This window comes from Manduca sexta, chromosome 2, assembly GCF_014839805.1.
Source record: "Manduca sexta isolate Smith_Timp_Sample1 chromosome 2, JHU_Msex_v1.0, whole genome shotgun sequence".
Classification (NCBI taxonomy): domain Eukaryota; kingdom Metazoa; phylum Arthropoda; class Insecta; order Lepidoptera; family Sphingidae; genus Manduca; species Manduca sexta.
In genome coordinates this window covers 486,216-505,938 of record NC_051116.1, presented here as the reverse complement: position 1 = coordinate 505,938, position 19,723 = coordinate 486,216, and the positions used below count along the sequence as shown (strand labels likewise).

The 19,723-nt window shown below is 33.5% G+C and overlaps 1 protein-coding gene across 3 annotated transcripts in view; it reads right to left on the bottom strand.

Annotated features, from left to right (window-relative positions):
- Window positions 1-1,685: 1,685 nt before the first annotated feature.
- Window positions 1,686-19,723, bottom strand: part of LOC115455510 (bromodomain-containing protein 4) — a 49,542-nt gene continuing 31,504 nt past the window's right edge. The window contains exons 1-6 of one of the 3 annotated variants that reach the window (XM_037437898.1): window positions 19,146-19,472; window positions 6,119-6,275; window positions 5,149-5,686; window positions 4,113-4,175; window positions 3,558-3,719; window positions 1,686-3,116 (exon numbers count right to left, since the gene is read on the bottom strand). In XM_037437898.1, the coding sequence (XP_037293795.1) occupies window positions 3,006-3,116; window positions 3,558-3,719; window positions 4,113-4,175; window positions 5,149-5,686; window positions 6,119-6,275; window positions 19,146-19,161 (1,047 nt within the window). In that variant the 5' untranslated portion in view covers window positions 19,162-19,472 and the 3' untranslated portion in view covers window positions 1,686-3,005. Of the gene's footprint in view, window positions 3,117-3,557; window positions 3,720-4,112; window positions 4,176-5,148; window positions 5,687-6,118; window positions 6,276-18,930; window positions 19,096-19,145; window positions 19,473-19,723 lie in introns of those variants that run through there. The other 2 variants (XM_037437900.1, XM_037437897.1) reach the window with 2 other exon arrangements.

Here is a 19,723-nt window from a genome sequence, read left to right as displayed (position 1 = left end):
CTGCGTACCCATGCTCTGCGTACACATGGTTACGCAGTTGAACAGTCAGTCTAAAGCTTCCAAGGTCATACATATTGTGACCGATTTTATAAATATTAGCTTTTATTTTGTTGTAAATATTTTGTTATTTATAATATTAAAAGTTTTAAAAGACTTATAAAAACTAAAGTCCTAATCATCTAAGACGCAATTTTGAATATTATTTTGTCAATAACTCTATTCTGAATACCGAAAGCAAAGTATATATGGTCATGAAATCTTTCTTCGTTAGGTAACTTATCCTTCTCTTTACCCTACCGTAAAATTCCTATTATTGTTGAGATCCCTAAAACCCTGGTTGGCCAAAAACATGCAGCTAGGTTTTTCTATTCTAAAAATTAGTAACAGTTCGGAGTTAAGAAATTTGCGCCCGTGCCTCGGAACGTAAAGCCGTTGGTCCTGCGCCGGATCTCCCTCCGATCAGACACAAATTCCAGACTCCGAACTGACATTGAATAGAAAAACCAATATGATTGGTCGACCTAACCCCGAGGCTATTCTTGTACGCTCGGTCTACACTCTAACCACCTTATTCATAAACGTTTTTTAGCTAAGGACGGAGTAAAGCCGCGATAACAAGTATGTTTCTCAGTGTCCAACGGCACTGAGAACAGACATAGGGCCGTTGTGATTGGCTAATATTGTTGTATCTCAATATTAGCCAATCACAACGGCCCTATGTCTACGTACTGCGAAGGCTGCCATGCCGTCAGAAATGAGAAACAGACTTGTTATCACAGCTTTACTCCGTCCTTAGATAGAAAACGTCTATGAATACGGCGGTAAGAGTTCTAATCTTAAATATGTATTCAGATGTCGGTAGGTTAATATTTTTTTTTTGGCGTGCTGCCATGGTTGTTACTGGGGTACCCTGCTAATGGGGTATAGGTAATCCCTCGGCTTAGCAACCACGGTAGTCCCTAGGAAGATTTAGTGGGCCCTAACGTTATCACCGAGGGTGCCAGCGGACGGTACGCTGGCGACCCACAGCGGTCACAGGGCCCGGGAGGAATTCTTGTGCGCTAGGTCTCCACACCAAATGCACGTCCATGCACGGGGGACATTTGTCGCGGTCCTAGGCGCATAGTTAAGTGTGTATACCTCTTTGTTGCCAAATTCACATTGAGGTCTATAAGGGCTCGTCAACATCTCCCTTCCTTCTCCACTACGCCCATTCTAATATAGTTCCTTCTCCTCCCTCCACACTTCCTTCCCAGCTATCCCCTTCCTATTCCCTTAGGGACTGCCGTGGTTACTAAGCCGAAGTCACCTGTACACCGTTTACAGAATACCCCCAGTGATAAACCACAGTGGCTCCCAAAAAAAAAAAACTCGAACCCAGGAAGTCATAGCGGTATCGTACACACGCAATACAATGACTCCACCGAGGCAGTTACTGTTTTATTTATTTTTATAAAAGTATGTTTTTACTATTAAATGAATGCATTTTTTTTTCACAGGGTTAGAATACAATTCAAGCTATCTTGGTCAGTTTCTTTAGTTTTAGCGTAATTTTTAAAGCCGGCTCACTCTGCGAGCCGCAGGTTGAGTAATGCTGGATTCCACACTCATCAGGAATCGAAGCTGCGTCCTCTCGTTTCACTACCTCACTAAGCTGTCAATCAAGGTTGCATAAAAAAAAAGAATTTATAAAACTTGTTTTTTATTTTTTCTCCACATTCAATTTTCCGTCATACGATCATAAAATATATTTATTGTCTTACAACATAATCTTAACTCTGGAATGTACAATAAAACCTCGGCCATTGCGAACCTGCGTGGTCGAGACTACTGGCAACACTTATATTGACATCACCGCCTCTGGAGACCTATACTGCCGTGATATGCTCAAAAGCGGTATCTCAAAAAAAAGAAATCTTAATTTTTATGTAGTCAGATAGCTTAAAGAAATACCCAATGAACTTACCTAAATAACGGTATCTTGTTTAAAACTTGTTAAAAAAACCTTAAAAGAGTTTCTCCATCCCAGTTTTACATAAAAAACTATATTTACAAAACTTCGACTATCTCGAAATAATGTTTCCCTGACATACCGCTTTTGCGCTTAGCGCGGCAGTATAGTGGATCTTCGTTAGAGGCCTATAATGATATTATTTTTTATATTTTTACTTAAAATATTTTTATCGATGTTACTTTTTCGTTGAAAATATTTTTTATGTTCATTTTAGATTAGAATGTCAATAAAATAGTTGCCAATATAATCAGTTGCCATTACACTATCAAGCAAGTTTGTATTACAATAATGAAAGCTCGATAATATCTGTACTTGATAGTGTAATGCCAACCTTAAATAACGTATACTATAATCCATATAATTAATATTAAAAACTACAAAATGCTATCAACTTTGATTCCAAATTCACCCACTTTTAGGGCGCCCGCACGCTATTATAACAGCTCAATTAATTTTGTTCGGAGCAAATATTTCATCAGTTCAATTTTTAAACCGTCATTATTGACAGCAATATTGTCTTAACCTACCGTTCAGTTACATTGAAATGGCGAAGCGAGAATCAATGAAACAAATATCACAATCACACACCCAAATTTGACAATCATGATACAGGATGTTGATCGATTTGATATTTTTTTATCATTCCAAAAATGGTTATACATATATATTATCGTGCAAAATGTATTAATACTGATTGTTTTGCATCAAGCTACACAAGTTGAAAAATATAAAGCATCACGCTTTTAGCCTATTCAAGGGTAGGCAGAGGTGTAACATACCCACATTCGCTAGCTATGTTAGGTTCCACGTAGGGAGTGAGCCTATTGCCATTTGCCCGACCCGGGTATTGAATCTCGAGACCTCATTGCGACAATCGTGCCGCGTATATATAAATTGAAAAATAACGATTCTTAATAAAAAAAAATATTTAACAACACCCTGTATATCACAGTAAAATAACAAACACTCAACAGGAAGCGGACGTGACGTTTTAACTCGTCTCGGGCGGTATGTCCTCGTCGATCGGTTCAGTTTTGATTGACAACTGCATGGTCTGCGCTGACGGTGCGGGGGCGACCTTAGTGCGCTCCAGGTTGTACATCTGTAACAATTGTAACGGAACAATTAATATAGATAAAAGGGTATTAGATTTAAAAATGAAGGCGAGTATAGGGTAGTAAAGTTTTGTAAATCATGATTTTTAATGTTTACACGAATGTTAGGTAGTTGGTTGTGGCGCGGACTGCCGAGACGAATGTCCGCAGGTTCAAATTCCAAGGGCACACACCTCTGACTTTTCTAAAAATGATGTGTGTATCGTTTGTGAATTATCGCTTGCTTTAACGGTGAAGGAAAACATTGTGAGGAAACCTGCATACCTGAGAAGTTCTCTATAAGAATTTCGTGGGTGTGAGAAGTCTTACCAATCCGCACTAGGCCAGCGTGGTGGACTAAGGCCTAATCCCTCTCAGTAGTAGAGGAGGCCCGTGCCCAGCAGTGGGACAGTATATAATACAGGGCTGATATTAACTGGTGCTGTTACCTTCATGAAGAGCGGCGTGGAGAGCTGAGCGACGCTGGTGGCGCGGCTTAGGGACTCGTCCATCTCCGACATGTGCTGCGCAGGGACCGGCGCTACCTTCAGCCGCGGACAGCGCTTCTTGGACAACTGTTCCTCGTCCGAGTCCGAGGGCGGCGGACGGATCTGTAACGAATACATACTTATATGAAGAGCTTGTTTGAAGTAAACCAATTATGAAAAAAAATAATTAATGGGAAGCTTTATTACTCCTGAGTGCTTTAGGCTATTTTTTAATCCCTGAAAAATATGTAGCAGTACTTTTATCCTGGTAAAGCTTTTTCACTTGGACAAAGCCGCTAGCAAAAGTAGCTTACGAAGTGTGTCAGATTCTGGGATCACCCTGTGTATATTACCGACGCATATATCCATGTCAACAGTATCTGGCCCCTACTCCGCTTCCATTTGGTCCAGTGGGATCACTTTGCAGTGACTTGATTAATTATTTTTTTTCATACGAATTTCGATTTTTTTCACTTCTTTTAATCGATAGTAAAGTTCAAAAGGTTAATTATTTACCTTCCTGGGACGCCCCGGGCCCCTCCTTTTCGCCGGCACTGGCAATGGCGAAGGAGACCTCATCTGTGACAAAAACAAATCGAATTAAATATATAGTTTTTTTTTCAAAATGTAGTGTCTTCCAGTGGCGAAGGGTGAAATTTTTGAAAACACGAGAGAAAAAAATATCGCATCCAATTTAACAGAAAACAAAACTAACTCCCTTATTCATAGACATTATTTATCTAAGCTCTATCTTTGCTGTGATAACAAGTCTGTTTCTCAGTGCTGACTGCATGGCAGCCTTCGCAGTGCGTAGACATACGGCCGTTGTGATTGGCTAATATTGAGATACAACTTGAATCTAGTTAGCTGTCAGATAAACAAAGCTGAGAAACAGACTTGTTATCACAGCAATGCTCCGTCCTTAGATAAATAACGTCTATGAATAAGGGGGTAAGACTAACGTAAATAGACTTAAAAGGGAAGCTGGTAGGAATTGACTTGTATGGACGCTTCGCCACTGGTATTTTCTGTTATAATGATTTTAGTTATACTTGCGGATCCGTCTGGAATGGTAAGACCTTTTCAAAAACAAAGAGAGAGAGAATATATAAATTCAGAACATAGTCTATCCGTATACAAATTTCATCTGAAATCCATTCAACGGTTTCTGCGTTTACCTCTCAGGAGCAATACATAATACGTCACGCGTTAAGAGGGGCAGGGGGTTGATGATGTATGACTTTATGTGATGAGGAGTTGGGGCGAGGGATCATAAGTCTCATGACGTCACACGGCAAAATCTCCAGTATTAAAACAGAGTACATTAATTGTAAACAATATACTTAAAAATTATTCTATCTCCGGCTAGTAAAACATAACCGGCAAACTTGTGACATCACACCAAGGTCCCACAATTGTGACCAAGGGTGAAAAGGACGGGGGGGAGTAATGAGTATGACGTAATTTATGGATGAACCCTAATATCAAAACATTCACTTATATAATATCAGAAAAGTAGGAATCAAAATTTGATGATTAAAAGGATACCTACCCTCTTTTTCCTCATAGGCCGACTCCCATCAGCAGACCGGGTAGTCATAGACAATTTGGACTCTGTGCTCTTCGGCGAAGAGCTAGTATCGGTCACCTCCTGCTTAGCCAGAATACCACTCATCCTGTCCTTGAAATAGCTGTCTTCAGCTACCTTCAACGCCTCTATACACTTGTGACCCTGGAGGGCGTATCTGGTGATCTTCAAGACCTCAATACGGCACAACAGTCTTGTGTCATCATCCATCCTCTTAAAGAATGGTATCAGCGAGTTCATGAACAATCTGTCATCATCAAAATGATCATCAGGGAGGATGGAGTTCGCGTCTATCTTTATTTCGAGTGATGGGTTCTTGTCTATGGTCGCTTGGTTGCATTTGTCGACTGTCTCTGGTTTTTCTGGTGGTGTGGGCGTGGTCTTCAGGTCTAGCGGTGCCTCTGTTTTGATTTTGGGCATGATGTCTTCTGGTGGAGGATGCTGTGGCGAGTTAGAAACTTCCGAGTACGATTCGTATTTGTCTTGTGAGTATCTTGGTTTTCTGTAAAGATTAATTTTTTGCTTTTCAAATATTGTTAAATAAACACGTTGCCTTTGAGTAAATAGAGACGAATATCTAATAAATACAAGTTGCCTAGTATGTTTAAGTCGACCAGTTATAAATCGAACATTTGACTATCCGTTATAAACCAGTACTAAAAAACTTGGACATTACATTTGCATTAATTTTAATTACTGTCTAATAACCAGTAATGAACAATAACATTATCGGCCAATTTCTTCATTGACAATAACCTTCAAGATTATGGATATTATTTCCAAAATTATGAGGTCTGTATTATTGCAATTTTTATGATTTAATTTAGTTGATAATTATACATTTCCTAAAGCAACTTGATTTAAACCAGTAACGTAACGGCACCAGTTATGAACACTCCGACGATGGATACTAAAACCAGTAATGGACACTCACTTGTTTTGTAATGCACGCAGTAGGAACGACATCTGACGGTGATATTGGTAGCGGCGGCTGTTCGGAGGACATTGCTCTGGCGGCATGCACTTCCCTTGCCTGTAGGTCTTCGTGTAGGAGTCGCGGATGGACCTCCATCGCTTCTGCACCTCTTTGCCTGGAAAAAGAGAAATTGGTTTATTAAATATTTTAATCTCGAACTAAACAGGTTAGAGTGACTTCTTTTGTTGAATTTTGTACATTTTTATTTATAATAAATAAAAATTGGAACAGCAGTTGCTATTTCAAAGCAAGTTATACATCATCATAATGATACTGACGTCACTTCTTAAGTCGTGTATCTTTTATATGTTATTATTAGACATAACCACTGGTTTTAAACGCTTGTAACAAATTTCTGTCATAATTATTATATTTTAGTGTAAATTACTCAATAATTATAACGAAATATATTAGTATCCAATTCTATATACACCATCCCACGTCCGCCCTTCTCTATTTTAATACAAAGCAAGTAAGGACAAGTCAAGTTTCTAAATTTGGTATCGCTTAATACATATTATATCCGAAAGTAATAATTATTTGTATCGCCTAACATTAAATAGCTTATATATTTAACCTGAGTTTATACTTTTGCCTACTGCGGACAAATGCTTCATTGGAAATCAACTTTATCTCTTACGCTCAGAGTAGAAATTTAAATGAATCGTAACTACGTGACTGTTATGACCTATGCTTTAGAAACATATTACGTAAAGTTAATATAGTGTTTATACAGCTTATTTTTATTCTAGAAAACAATAAAACGAAAAAAAAACTCTCAAGATCAATTCAAGTTGAAAAAATAAATAAGTCTTTATACGAAGTGAATTTGCAAGAAAGAACAGCGAATCTCATTCCGGTCATGCGTATAGGTAAACTGGCTTGAGAAATATGTCGAAATTTTATACCAGTATAAAATCAACAAACAAATTTACGAATAAAATAAAAATAACAAAGTTATAAAATGGTACGCTTTACAAATTAATTATTGTTACAAGCCTTGAAAAAGCATCACTCAAATAATTTTATTTTAAAAAAGGAATTTTAATACTTCTTTTTCGTGAAAGACGCAAAGGAAATCCAGGCTATAATCCTTAGTAAAAAAAACAAACCGCACAATTACTTAAAGTTGAAAGCGGTCGATGCAATGTCGGTTTTAAATAATATTCACATTTCAAAAAAGGAACTAATATATTTTTTAATATGAGAGTGGGGAAACGAAAATCCTGGCCGTAATGAAGAAAAAAAAACATACAATAGATATACTAAAAGTGGAAAGCGGTCGTTGCGAGGTCGAGCGCAGTTGATCGCGGTTGATCGACCAGTCAAGTTGAAGGCCGCGCTATCCGTAGCTGATTTGGCAGTAATGTATTCAAAAACAATTATATCACATACTCGTATTATCAGTGCGTAAGTAACTCTGTAGTGAATTCGCAGCTAAACCGGTAAACAAATTTTGGTAAAAAATAAGCGTCAAGCCCAAAATTATATTTTTCATGATCTTAGTTTCGCGTTGGCGAAGCAAAAGCTATGATTTAAATTAGTTAAAAAACCAAATTATTTTCCAATAAAACAGATCCACGATATATCTATTGGTAAATTGACACACCATTCAATAATTACTCTCTAACCGACTTATTTTTGAAAAATTGTTACTCAAGTTAAAACTTACCAAATGTTCTTGCAATATCATTATTATGTATTGCTTGATTTACCAGTGAAAGGAAACGTCGTGAGGAAACCTGCATACCCTACAGATCTTTAAGAGAAGGTAGAAAGTAAAACCGGGATTTTTGGCAAAAATATTTGTCATTCATGCAAGTATTTTTGAATAATGTTAGGAGAGATAAAGATGATTATAATATGATTTCATTTATTAACACAATATCAAAATGACATTATATCATTGTAGGATTTATTACATAACTAGACAACACTAATTGAACAACTAAATGAATATATAATAATATAATGTATATAAAAACATCTCTAGAAATCACGAAACGACATTAGCATAACAAATTCTAATTCAGTAGATATTTATCATTTAGTTAGACAATGTACGTGTGTGTCGCAAGGCCGAGATGGCATAAGCCGGCAATTTGCAAGTGATTGTTGCTAACGCGTTGTCTAGATCAATTATGGTCCTTAAACTGTTTAGATATAGCAAGAAAAATTTCAAAAGTCGACTTGCTAGCCTACTTCTGCAACTTTGTAGCTTGGGGGATTTGCAGCAAGTCGTATGTGTACAGAACTATCGATATATTGCAGCTAATGAACAACAATTGCCTTGAGGTCTTGGGTTCTAATTCCGGGCCGAGCAGTGATATGGGTTTTTCTTACTCTTTTTCGAAATGTGTCCGGTAAATGGCAATAGGCCCACACCGTATTTGGGACTTAACAAAGGTGAAATGTAGGTGTCTTCTGCCTACACCTGGAAAGGGAAAAAGGCGTGATGCTATGTGCATCATGACAATATCCAGAAATAAGAAAAGATTTTATCCCATTTACATTTCTTATATTTTATATTCACGTAATTAATAATGATTTCTCATGTTTACGCGAATGTTAGACATTAAAATTAAACTATTTTTCGAGAAAATTAAAATATTAAAACCGCGATAGAATCCGAAAAATTGTTTAATTTTTCATGTGATTAACGTTGAGCTAAATTATATCCCAACATTTAGAAACACTCCTCATGAAACGTTTGCGATAATTCGATTGTATCGTGACTTCATGAGGCAGATATAACTGTCAAACATGATGCATATGGTATACAATATAGGCCTTAACTGATATGGTGCCGATAGGGCACAATTTCCGTAGAAGTTTTGTTTTTTAGACAAGAATAATGGTTAGATTTTATAATTAGAAAGAAATAAATGGTCAAGCATAAATCTCTTTTTTGTAGACAGCCACAAAATTGATTGAACAAATTTGAAAACAAACCCAATCAAATTTATACTTTTGTGTTTTTACCAACATATTTAGCTTCACAAAAATAAAAGAAAATGGTATTACTTCACCCTTTACAAAAAAAAAATAAATTAAATTGAAATAAACGCGTATAGGCGATAATTTTTTTTTAATATTTTCTTATGTGGCTAACCTTACATTTACGGGTTTAGGAAATTGGTGGTAATTTTTTCGAAAAAAAAAAAACTATAACAAAACTTGAAAGTGGTGACTAATATAATCAGAGACCATAAATACCTGACTATTTTACTGATTGTAACCAATTGTCATATTTGGTTATATGGTTTGAAATGATATCATTTATTACTTTTACTGAAGACTACAAAATTATTAGCAATAACGGATAATCGTGATAAATTTCATTTTTTTTTAACATTATAATGAAGGTATGAAACGTTTGTTTTACGACTCAATCTATTATGGGTTTTAGTAATAACCATTCGTATTACATAAGGCAGGTGCTATCGTCCTATAGTCCTATCGTAGTATCGCTCTATCCCCATATCTTTCCGATACACTATCTGTAACGATAATTCAACGGCGCGGCGCTTATTTTATTCTCTGGTTTTATTATAGATTCACATCATTCAATTTCGAATCTTAAGTAAAAAAGCATAAGGTTTAATTCTTTTATCAGTGATGCCAGCGAATAATTAATTTCAATTGAACAGCTCTTATGGTAAGTGCGTAAGGTTTAAATTGAATTGTTTGTGTTGATATCATTGACTTAATTATAACGGTAAATGTCTGGTGTGTATAATAAAAAAAATGTTGTGAGATTCACAGCGTCGTAATAACTACCTACTTACAAGTATCTTAACTAGAAGAGTACTTAGGAGGGTACCCTACTTATAATAGTTTTATCTCATGAGTTCGCCTGCACTCTCTCTTGATAAAAAATTCTTTATTTGGTAACCTTAATGATTTTTTTTTTAATATGACCCCTATGGAGGCCTTGAAGTATTAAGCAAAACTTATGTATTTTGAACCTCAAGTCCCCCTTGTCAGCTGAAGTAACCAAAATTCCTCATCCTCCTCTCACGTGCTTACGTCAGTTAAAACTCCTTACGTAAGGTAAAGGCCCTAATGTTTAAGTACAAGGTTGGGGGACTAAAAACGTATCATAGCTGAACCGCGTAACCCCTGCATTCCTGGTTGAAACCAGACTATAATATGTATTTAAGTATATGAAAAAATTATATTAAAATCATAAAAAAAATCTAAGTACAGATTTCTTATTTTCACGCGAATGTTAGACATTTTTTTAAACTATTTTATAGCTTTATCTCGTTTTTTTTTTGTTATAATTTTCTCTCGACATTTCGAAGATTTTTCAGCCTTCGTGGTGCGTTCCGTGAGCTGATAAAATCCGTAAAATAGTTTTATTTTTAACCGACTTCAAAAAAGGAGGAGATTCTCAATTCGACTGTATGTTTTTCGTGTTTGTTACGCCATTACTCCGCCAATTGTGGCCCGATTTTCAAAATTATTATTTTAAATCTAAATACATTACCTTTGTAAGTATATGAAACGACATTCCGTTAACCGTTAAGCCCTGTTACATCTCGCACGTCATTTCTAAAGTTTAATAATGTTAATTTCACAATACAGCCCACGGAGGGGCCTTCTGACACAATGTAGGTGTAACATAATACTACGTAGGTACACATACTCACGCCTTTTATCACCTAAAGGGTAGACAGAAGCAACTAAACTAAGTGAACTAGTTGTGTTGCCTAACCCGGTGATAAATGCGTGAGTTTATGTATGTGAATAAAAGGAATATTTTTTTGTATACATATGAAACAAATAAAATTAATTATAATTTGAATTTCGAATTATTTGTAAGTATCTAAAATAAGGTAAACAAGAATTTATACAACAACATAAAGTAAGGACATATCTGGTGTCTAGAAACTATTTGATAACTGTTTCTTGCTAAATAAACTAATAAGCATAATTACAAAAGAAAAACACATTTTAGCTAGCAAGGTTACATCCAAAAGCATTAGAAAATAGTTCCATTCTACACCAATAGATGTCGGTATTACAAAAAAACGAACACATATAGAAACCTATTAAAAACCAACCTTACAGTTCCATAACGAATTAATAATTAAAATATTTAAAAGAATATTCAACACTTTGCCGAACACAAAGGAGTCACAACGATTTTTTCGATTTACAATTCCGTCCGCCAGAGGCGCTGGTGTATGAATCTGTAATAAACACGGTTTCCGTCGTTGTCTCTATATTTAGATTATTTAATATTATATTTTCTTTACACGAGGATAATGCATTGTTAACAACACCGTATACAATTATTATTGTATTTCTATTTTGAATTCAGTGGATATTATTTCATCCCTTTTTAGAGTAAAAAGTAATTGTTCGCTAAAAGAACCGGTCCTATTTCAAATTATACAAAATAAAATGGAACTTAGAAAATTAAGATGGATAAAATAAATGTTACGTAAACAAAAATTTAAGTAATATTTTTGATAAAGAAACAAAACAATTCACATCAGTAACACGTAACTATAAATAAGTAGACTTTATATTATATAATTTTAATTAATTAAAAACAAAAACCCCTTATTATAATCAAATTAAATTAAACAAGCTGCATAATAACAAATTCTCTTTTATTGTAAATCAATTTTTTACGTTCCCAAGTCAAATATATTTTGGAAAAGTTCGAGTCCAAATACGTACTATAAAAACGATTGACATGGGTTTTAAATTATCTACAAAGATAAGCTGTTTATAAATGTTTTATTACGACTTGAAAGTACAGAATTATTTTAATGAGACGATTTTTTGTTCGATATACTTACTACACGTACATTTGCAATAGGAAGCTTAGTTATAAAGTATTTTTTATTATTATTGTTTTGAATGACGAGACGAGCTTGCTGTTCACCTGATGGTAAGCGATACAACCGCCCATAAACAGTACAATTACCATCCAACACCTTACATTACAAACTTTTTGTTATTCCACGGCGCTCGCCATCCTGAGACATGAGATGTTAAGTCTTATTATGTCCAGTAGTTACACTGGCTACAATGTCCTTCAAACGGGAACACAACAGTGACTACACATTGTTGCTTGGCGGCAGAAGTAGACATTGCGATGGTACCTACCCAGGCGGCCTTTCACATATGAGAGTCCTACCACCAGTAATAGTTTTAAAATGGCTTCTTCGTCTATTGAAATAAAATAATTATATAATGAATATTATTTATTTTTTATAAAAACTTCCTACTGTTTGTAATAGAATATTGCTATTCGAAAAGTATACAATTGTTATATTAATTAACGCATTCAATTTTGTCAATTTTTCGTGTAATAATGATGTAGCCCTGGCCTTTACTTACTACGATTAGTAATACTTTACCGAGGTCATTTTAAAATGGCTTTTAATCCAACGTACTTAATCAAAAGTTAAATTATTTTAAATATAAAACTGATAATATCCAATAACAATATTCAAAAACCATTGAACGATTATTCTGCCACTTTATTATAAACAATGGTCCCGCAAACATTTTGTACCGTTGTGTCATTCGTTTATTCGTGAATTTCATTTGAATATGTCAACAATGCGTGCAATTTGCCAATTTATATACAAATTCTTTGAATTCTTTACGAAAAATAGGTCAAATTGTTTTCTGACAGTGTAAAGTCTTCTATATGTTAGAAAAATTATATTACTAGAAGTTAGAACACAGGTTAAATTAAAAACAAAACATTTAAGTAACATAATAATTCTACCACGAATTTTATTATACTTCTAATTACTTTGTGTGAATAATAAAACTAAGTAGGTAACGTTGCAAAAAAAGAATAGCGTCATAAAAAAAAAATAAATACAGTTGAGTAGTAAAATTAAAAATTATACTATAAGTAAAAATCATTCTACACTAATTGTAATAAAAGTGATTGTGTCTAATACTTGTTCTATTTCAAACCATTTTTCTTCTCCATTCTCACTCTTGAGGGCCAAATTCCAACGTGATGTTAGTTAAAGACATTATTTCAAGCCCGGATATGACTTAGTTTTCATTCATGTTTTATTTAATAATAATTATTGACAAAATCATAAGGTTGTTGATTTAAAGTATAATTATATTGGATAGATTTATTTCTGATAGATTCTAGAATTTATAAATAAGGTAGTGTGACCAAAGAAAGCCCGGTTCCTAACAAGGCCCACCATACATGTTTGAGGTATATTTTTTTGGAATGCAATAACTAACTACGTTATTTATTATAAAATTTATAATATGTTGCAATTTATCAAATGGTTTTCTTAGTATTATTTCATGAAACGATCTAATTATGCTTTTTAAATCTAGGTGGGCCTTCATAGATACCGTCACTATATAATTAAAGTCAAACAACTTAATTGTAATTCGATATTCACGAACTAGATTTTTTCTAGTAATCAGTTACTCGTTTTTATGAACGATAAAAATTCATTGAGAAAAACCACCCAAATTAAGATGTATTTTTATAACACACTAACAGACCCGACAGACGTTGTCCCGTCTTAACTATGAATTTGCAGCGCGCATTCTGTCAATCGTTGACAGTTATTTCAAACAATTGACAGTTATATAAAATTAATATTTTCGTTAAGTTTTATTAAATTTTCAAATTGGCCGCGCAATTTTTTGAATTTTTTCTTTCATAAGAATCTTCTCCTGACAATAACAAACACAACAAAAAAAAAAATAGTGAAATCGGTCCAGCCGTTCACGAGTGATGGCGTGACAAGGGAAATAGGGATTCATTTTTATATGTATAGATAGATAAGATTGATTTTATTATTGCTATATTTATTCGCGACTACGCCCACGTGTGAGTTAATTCCCGGAATAAAAACTAGTTTATAGCACTGAGGGATAATGTAGCTTCCCATTAGTAAACGAATTTTCAAAATAGAAACAGTAGTTTCTGAGAATAACACGTTCAAATAAAACACTCAGAGACACTTCAATGGTATAGTAATTCATAGATTAGTATAGATTAAGTGGAACGAAATAACACTACATTTTCAAAAGTTTAAACTATTTTAATTGGCTCGTTATTTAAAATTCAGCTAGATGATATTATTATGTTTTTAGGCTCCATTTTGGCTTATTGTTTAAGGCGATACCTCAAGGTCCATTTTCATACATTTTGTTTCGGCTTTAATCTGGGTAACTAAACAAGTATTGGCAAGTAAAGAATTTAAATTCACGTCTAGTTAGTGATTAGTTCTCGCAGTTGAAAGAAAAACGTAAAAATAATTAATAATCATGGATATTTCTGCCTTTAAAATTTCGTCATATTAAATTTACTAGACGTGAATTTAAATTCTTTACTTACTAGACGTGAATTTAAATTCTTTACTTGCCAATACTTGTTTAGTTACCCAGATTAAAGCCGAAACAAAATGTATGAAAATGGACCTTGAGGTATCGCCTTAACATAGCGAATTTAGTGGTAGTAATTACAATTTTGTGTTAATTTTTGTCCATAGAAAACATCCACTTATGAGGTGATACATTGCCAGACTTAAAAAAAATATTTTGATAATTTTTTTTAAGCGCGTTAATGATACCATTTTCCGTTTATTTTTAACCCATAAATGAATTTCATTTACCAAACTTAAGAAGTGTAACACATAGCAATATAACGTTAAACTGTATTTAGTGGAATATCAAACAATACTTTGTAATTCAAGATGGTGTTGCTACTGTTTACAGCCGGTTATAGTTTACCTTCAGACGAACGGCAAGCTTGCCTGGTCATTCAAAGCAATAAAAAAAATTCAACGCTAAATAAAATAACATTATACCGTAAATAACCTGCCAATTTAAGAAGTATTACGCGACCAACAAAGTAAGTAGTTCAAGACATCTGCCATTCGCAGGTAAGTTTATTCCATCGTTGCGTAAACCGTAACACTGGCCGTGCACGTGACTCCGGTCGCGTTAAGCTTTGTCCCTTCCCGAAAATTTAAAGAAATTTAAAGTTCTATAAATTTTAGATTCGTTAAAACGGTGAGACCTGCAATTCTATTAGCTCATCTATTGTATTCATTTCGTCCTCATATTTGTTTGTTTTTGATAGCTGTGAGCCACCCAAATACAATTACAAAAAAAATAATTACCGTTTATATTTATGTGATATAACAATATTATTCTTTTGCTACAAATTATCCCACTGTTGGGAAAGTAGTCCAACACTGTGGATAAGTCCGGGTGCATAACTTAATATTAGAAGTGTTTAAATTTTTTTAGAAATACACCATGACTTCATATCTTTGTATAATCTTACCTCACTAATATTATTAATACGAAAGTTTGTGATATTTGGATGTCACTATGTTTGTTAGAAATAAACACAGAAACAACTAAACGGGTTTGAACGAAATTTGGTTCACGGATAGGCCACGTCTTTGATAAAACACAGGGTCATTTTTATACCAGTATCTTGCTCCCATAGAAAACAATGGATTGTTAATTTGATTTTTGAATAAATGGCGCTAGCGTCATAGTGTTTTACGTGACTTGCAACAGAAAGAGCACTTCAAGCGGGTGAAGAAACGTACAACGCGATTTGTTTGCCTCATCTCAAAAAACCATGTTTATTATGATGCTAGAATTTGATCCGTAGGTATTATTTATACTTAATTTGTCACCTGTCCCTTTCTTATTTGTTAATTATTTATTTTTTGCTTTTAATTTGTTAATTTTAATTTTTTATTGTAAATTAATCGCTCGAACCTGAAAATTATACTCAGTTCATATTCTGTGAAGAAAGTTGTAGGTTTCATGTTTATTTGCCGTAACCCGAAGTTCACTTAATATGTACATATTTAATTAATTTATATTAAATATTTTTTTAAAAATCAGTCGCCTTATGCTTAGACCTTTCCTTTCCTTAGACTCCAAGGAATAAAAAAAAATATCTATCCAGTAGATTCTCCATAACGTGCCCCTTCGACAAACACAGCTATCGTTTCATTTATATAGATAATATTATTTATTTATGTTTGTGTATCATCCACTGATGTTGTGATATCAAATGTTGATTCAATTGAATTGTTTTGAATTCATAATCGTCGCAGGTTTGTTTCGGTCGTAGTTAAATGAACAACTATAAACCCTTCCACATATAGAAAATTTGTATTTTCATCGTGTCTTAGAAAAACATATTTATATGGAGTTTTTTTACGACAAAAATTATGAATTTAAAAATAATACAGGTTCAATATCATTGCTTTTTATGATTACTTTAATTTAGCCTTGCAGTGTATGTAGTTATCGTTGAAAAACCTATTTTTAAACATTGCGTTGGTACGCATGGACTCATACATGCAATACTTAAATCCTAAAATACCGTTTCAATTGTTACCTATTTAATCTATTAAATAAGCAATAGGTCTATCTGGACTGGACAGTTTATCGATACATTACGATTCATAAATGTATACTATCTAGATGGATAATATAACTTCCAAAATGCTAGATTTGATTGAATATGAAATTTCGAAAAGGGCAAACCTCATTAATTTTAAATATCTATAAATGTATATATAATAACAAATAACAATAAAACTTCTTTAAATTTTTATTGCTAATTGAACCCAAATTGTATCCCTATAATATATTTTTTTTACAGTTCATACTTTAGACTTTTTTTTTAATTTCCTGAACTTTTTACATTTTCAGACATCATGCCCATATCGAAATTGCATATTTAATTAGTACAATCACACTTGAGCCTTAACGGCTTCATTTTTCGTTGTTAACAGGCCAAAATAACTTAACATTGTGAAATACTTAACAATATATTACTGATAGCATTTACCGCGTATTAATATTATATTGCATTGTTCTGCTAATTCACAAGTACTTGTACGTTTCAATCAAAATTTACCGAAGGCAAACACGACGCTATGGTAATCACATTATAAATTAATCCATTAATACTATATCGATGGAAAAACAAAACAGAAAAGTTGTTTTATGACTCATTCTAAAGTTCCAAGCATAAAAAATAAAAAAAAAATAGAAAAATAAATTCTATACACACAAGAACTATTCAAGAAAAGATATTTTTGTGAAAAAAAATACTTTCATTATAACTCAACGGCGAGTCGTACGTCGCGCAAGTCGTTCGCTTGACGGCAAACGCCACGTCACCAAAAGCAACTGCAATGCATTCATTTTGTGCCAGACACTGCAAGGCCCAGCAAAAATGACAAATGACATCATAAATTATATCCCTTTTTTTGGTTTGCAAGAATCGACTATAATAAATTATTTCATTAATTTAATATGATATTAGGTACAACCCGACCAGGAAAAACAACATGTTTCGGAGTCGACTGCTTTGTCGTTTGAAAGTTACTAAAAAAAATGTTCTATGTTTTATCACAACATGGCGAGATGTCCTATTTTCCTGGTCAGTCTACACTTTTAAAGAACACCAAAAATCTGTGTAGTTAAGTACGTAAGTAACAAAACTACATCATCATTCTTAATTTTACGTGAAGGGAATTTAGGCCCCATAGGCTCGCCCCCTATTTCAGGTGAAGGTTATGGCTTATGACGACAATGTGTCAGTGCACTAAATACGCCGCTGCCTACCTTTAAAAAATTACAAGCGTCAATATTTAAATATTACATCAACAAAATTATACAGTTATTTCCTTACCTTCAAAACTTGGCCGTTTTAAAACGAATGTTAAAATATGTATCTTGATTAAACAGTAGCCTATTTGATGAAGTCATTTATCATAAAGATCAAATTTCAAATTAAAATGGCGGACTGATAAAATCTTATTTAATATATTTGTTGCATAAAGCTAAACCATTTTATTTTCTGTGCATTCAACAGTATGTGCATTGATTGTCTTAGTTGACTTTTATCTTGCCTATTAAAAACAATTTACCAATGTTTTTAACTAATATCAATAAACATACTAGTAGTATAATGAATTATATTGAAGCAAAAAATTGTGTTGGCTCCTTTAGAATAATCTCTGTTCAGGAAAACTCGTTTGAGGTCAAATCCGGCTCGAAGGACCAAAAAATAAAAGAATATAATTTTTGTTTGAGTCATTGTTAATAATTTTACCCCTATCTACTTTTTTGATGCCTAAATGTATAATCTAAGCAAAGTCGTGAACAAAATGTAGTACATATTCGCAATAAAACAAATACAACCATATATTAGCGGAACGACATTAATGTGACCTCAATTTTATAAGTCGTGTGCATGTTTATAGTTAACAACAAAAACTGAAACAGATATTATAAATTTAAATTAATCACATTAATTAATAATATTTAACGGAAATTGTTTTAATAATTACTATATAATTATAATTGTTAATTTCAAAGGCAAATAACACGTCGATGTGTATAAAATATGTTTTTCTACCTTAGTGGATTTGGACGTTAGTTGTTATAAATTCAAGGTGTAATTATTACGGTATAGACAGTAAATATACATTTACGTTGCGTCGCGGGCGACTTAACTATTAATTTCACAAATGCCTTGTACTATAAATAACTCGGATATTATCTTAAGACTCCGTACAATGTTACGTTCCAGTTATCTTCTTTTGTAATTTTGTATTTAAATTATAAAGATTAACAAAGAATTGACAAATGTATGAATATTAATTACAAAATATTAAAGGATTTATCTTCGTTAATGTAAAATAAGATAGGATGATGATAAAATTAAAGATAAAATAATGAAACGCTTCCAAAAATGCACTGACTCATCCAACATGCCGACCGATATGTACACAAAACATCTTTAATTTTATACACATTTCAAATTTGGAACAGCCACAGTTTTTATAATTAGAAAATACACGGCTTATTTCATGATTTTGTACACATCACCGTCTAATGGCACAATTATTATAACACCGACCGCCATTTTGATAATAAAAACAAAATGGTATTAAAGCAGTAAAATAATCAAACTCACTTTTGTTTTTCATCATTGCGATAAACGTCAAACTCTGTAGGATCACTAGTGCGCCCCCGATCGCGCGAGCGGCGCACGCAACACTGCTCCTTTGGCCACTCGCTCACAACGAATGGAAAGGAATCCTAATTTTAAATATGGAAAAACATGTTTTTTTTATTTTATTTTTTCAATCCGACAGACCAAGTGGCCGGTGTTATTAAAAAGAAGAATAATGTACTTCTCGTCATATTATAAAAAGTCTGCGTGCGAACGAGGTCTTATTGAAAAATATTTAAAAATGGAACGCGAGAAGCGAACGTCCGATTTCCCGCTCTCAACAAATGATATTACGCGCGCTCGATAAAAATTCTCTTTTCAAATTATTATGAGGCACTGACACAACAACTAGTCTGCCCGAGAGCGGAATGAACCATCGACGCGACAGGCTTTTCAAACGTTTACTATGTTTAATAAAATTTTACCCTTGGTTATTTTAAAGCAGTTAGAGTTGACGAAAACCGGTTATTGCTTCGCAAACAGCAACAATAATAATATTACCAATTATATTTACGTGTGTGGGTAATTATAATGGCGTG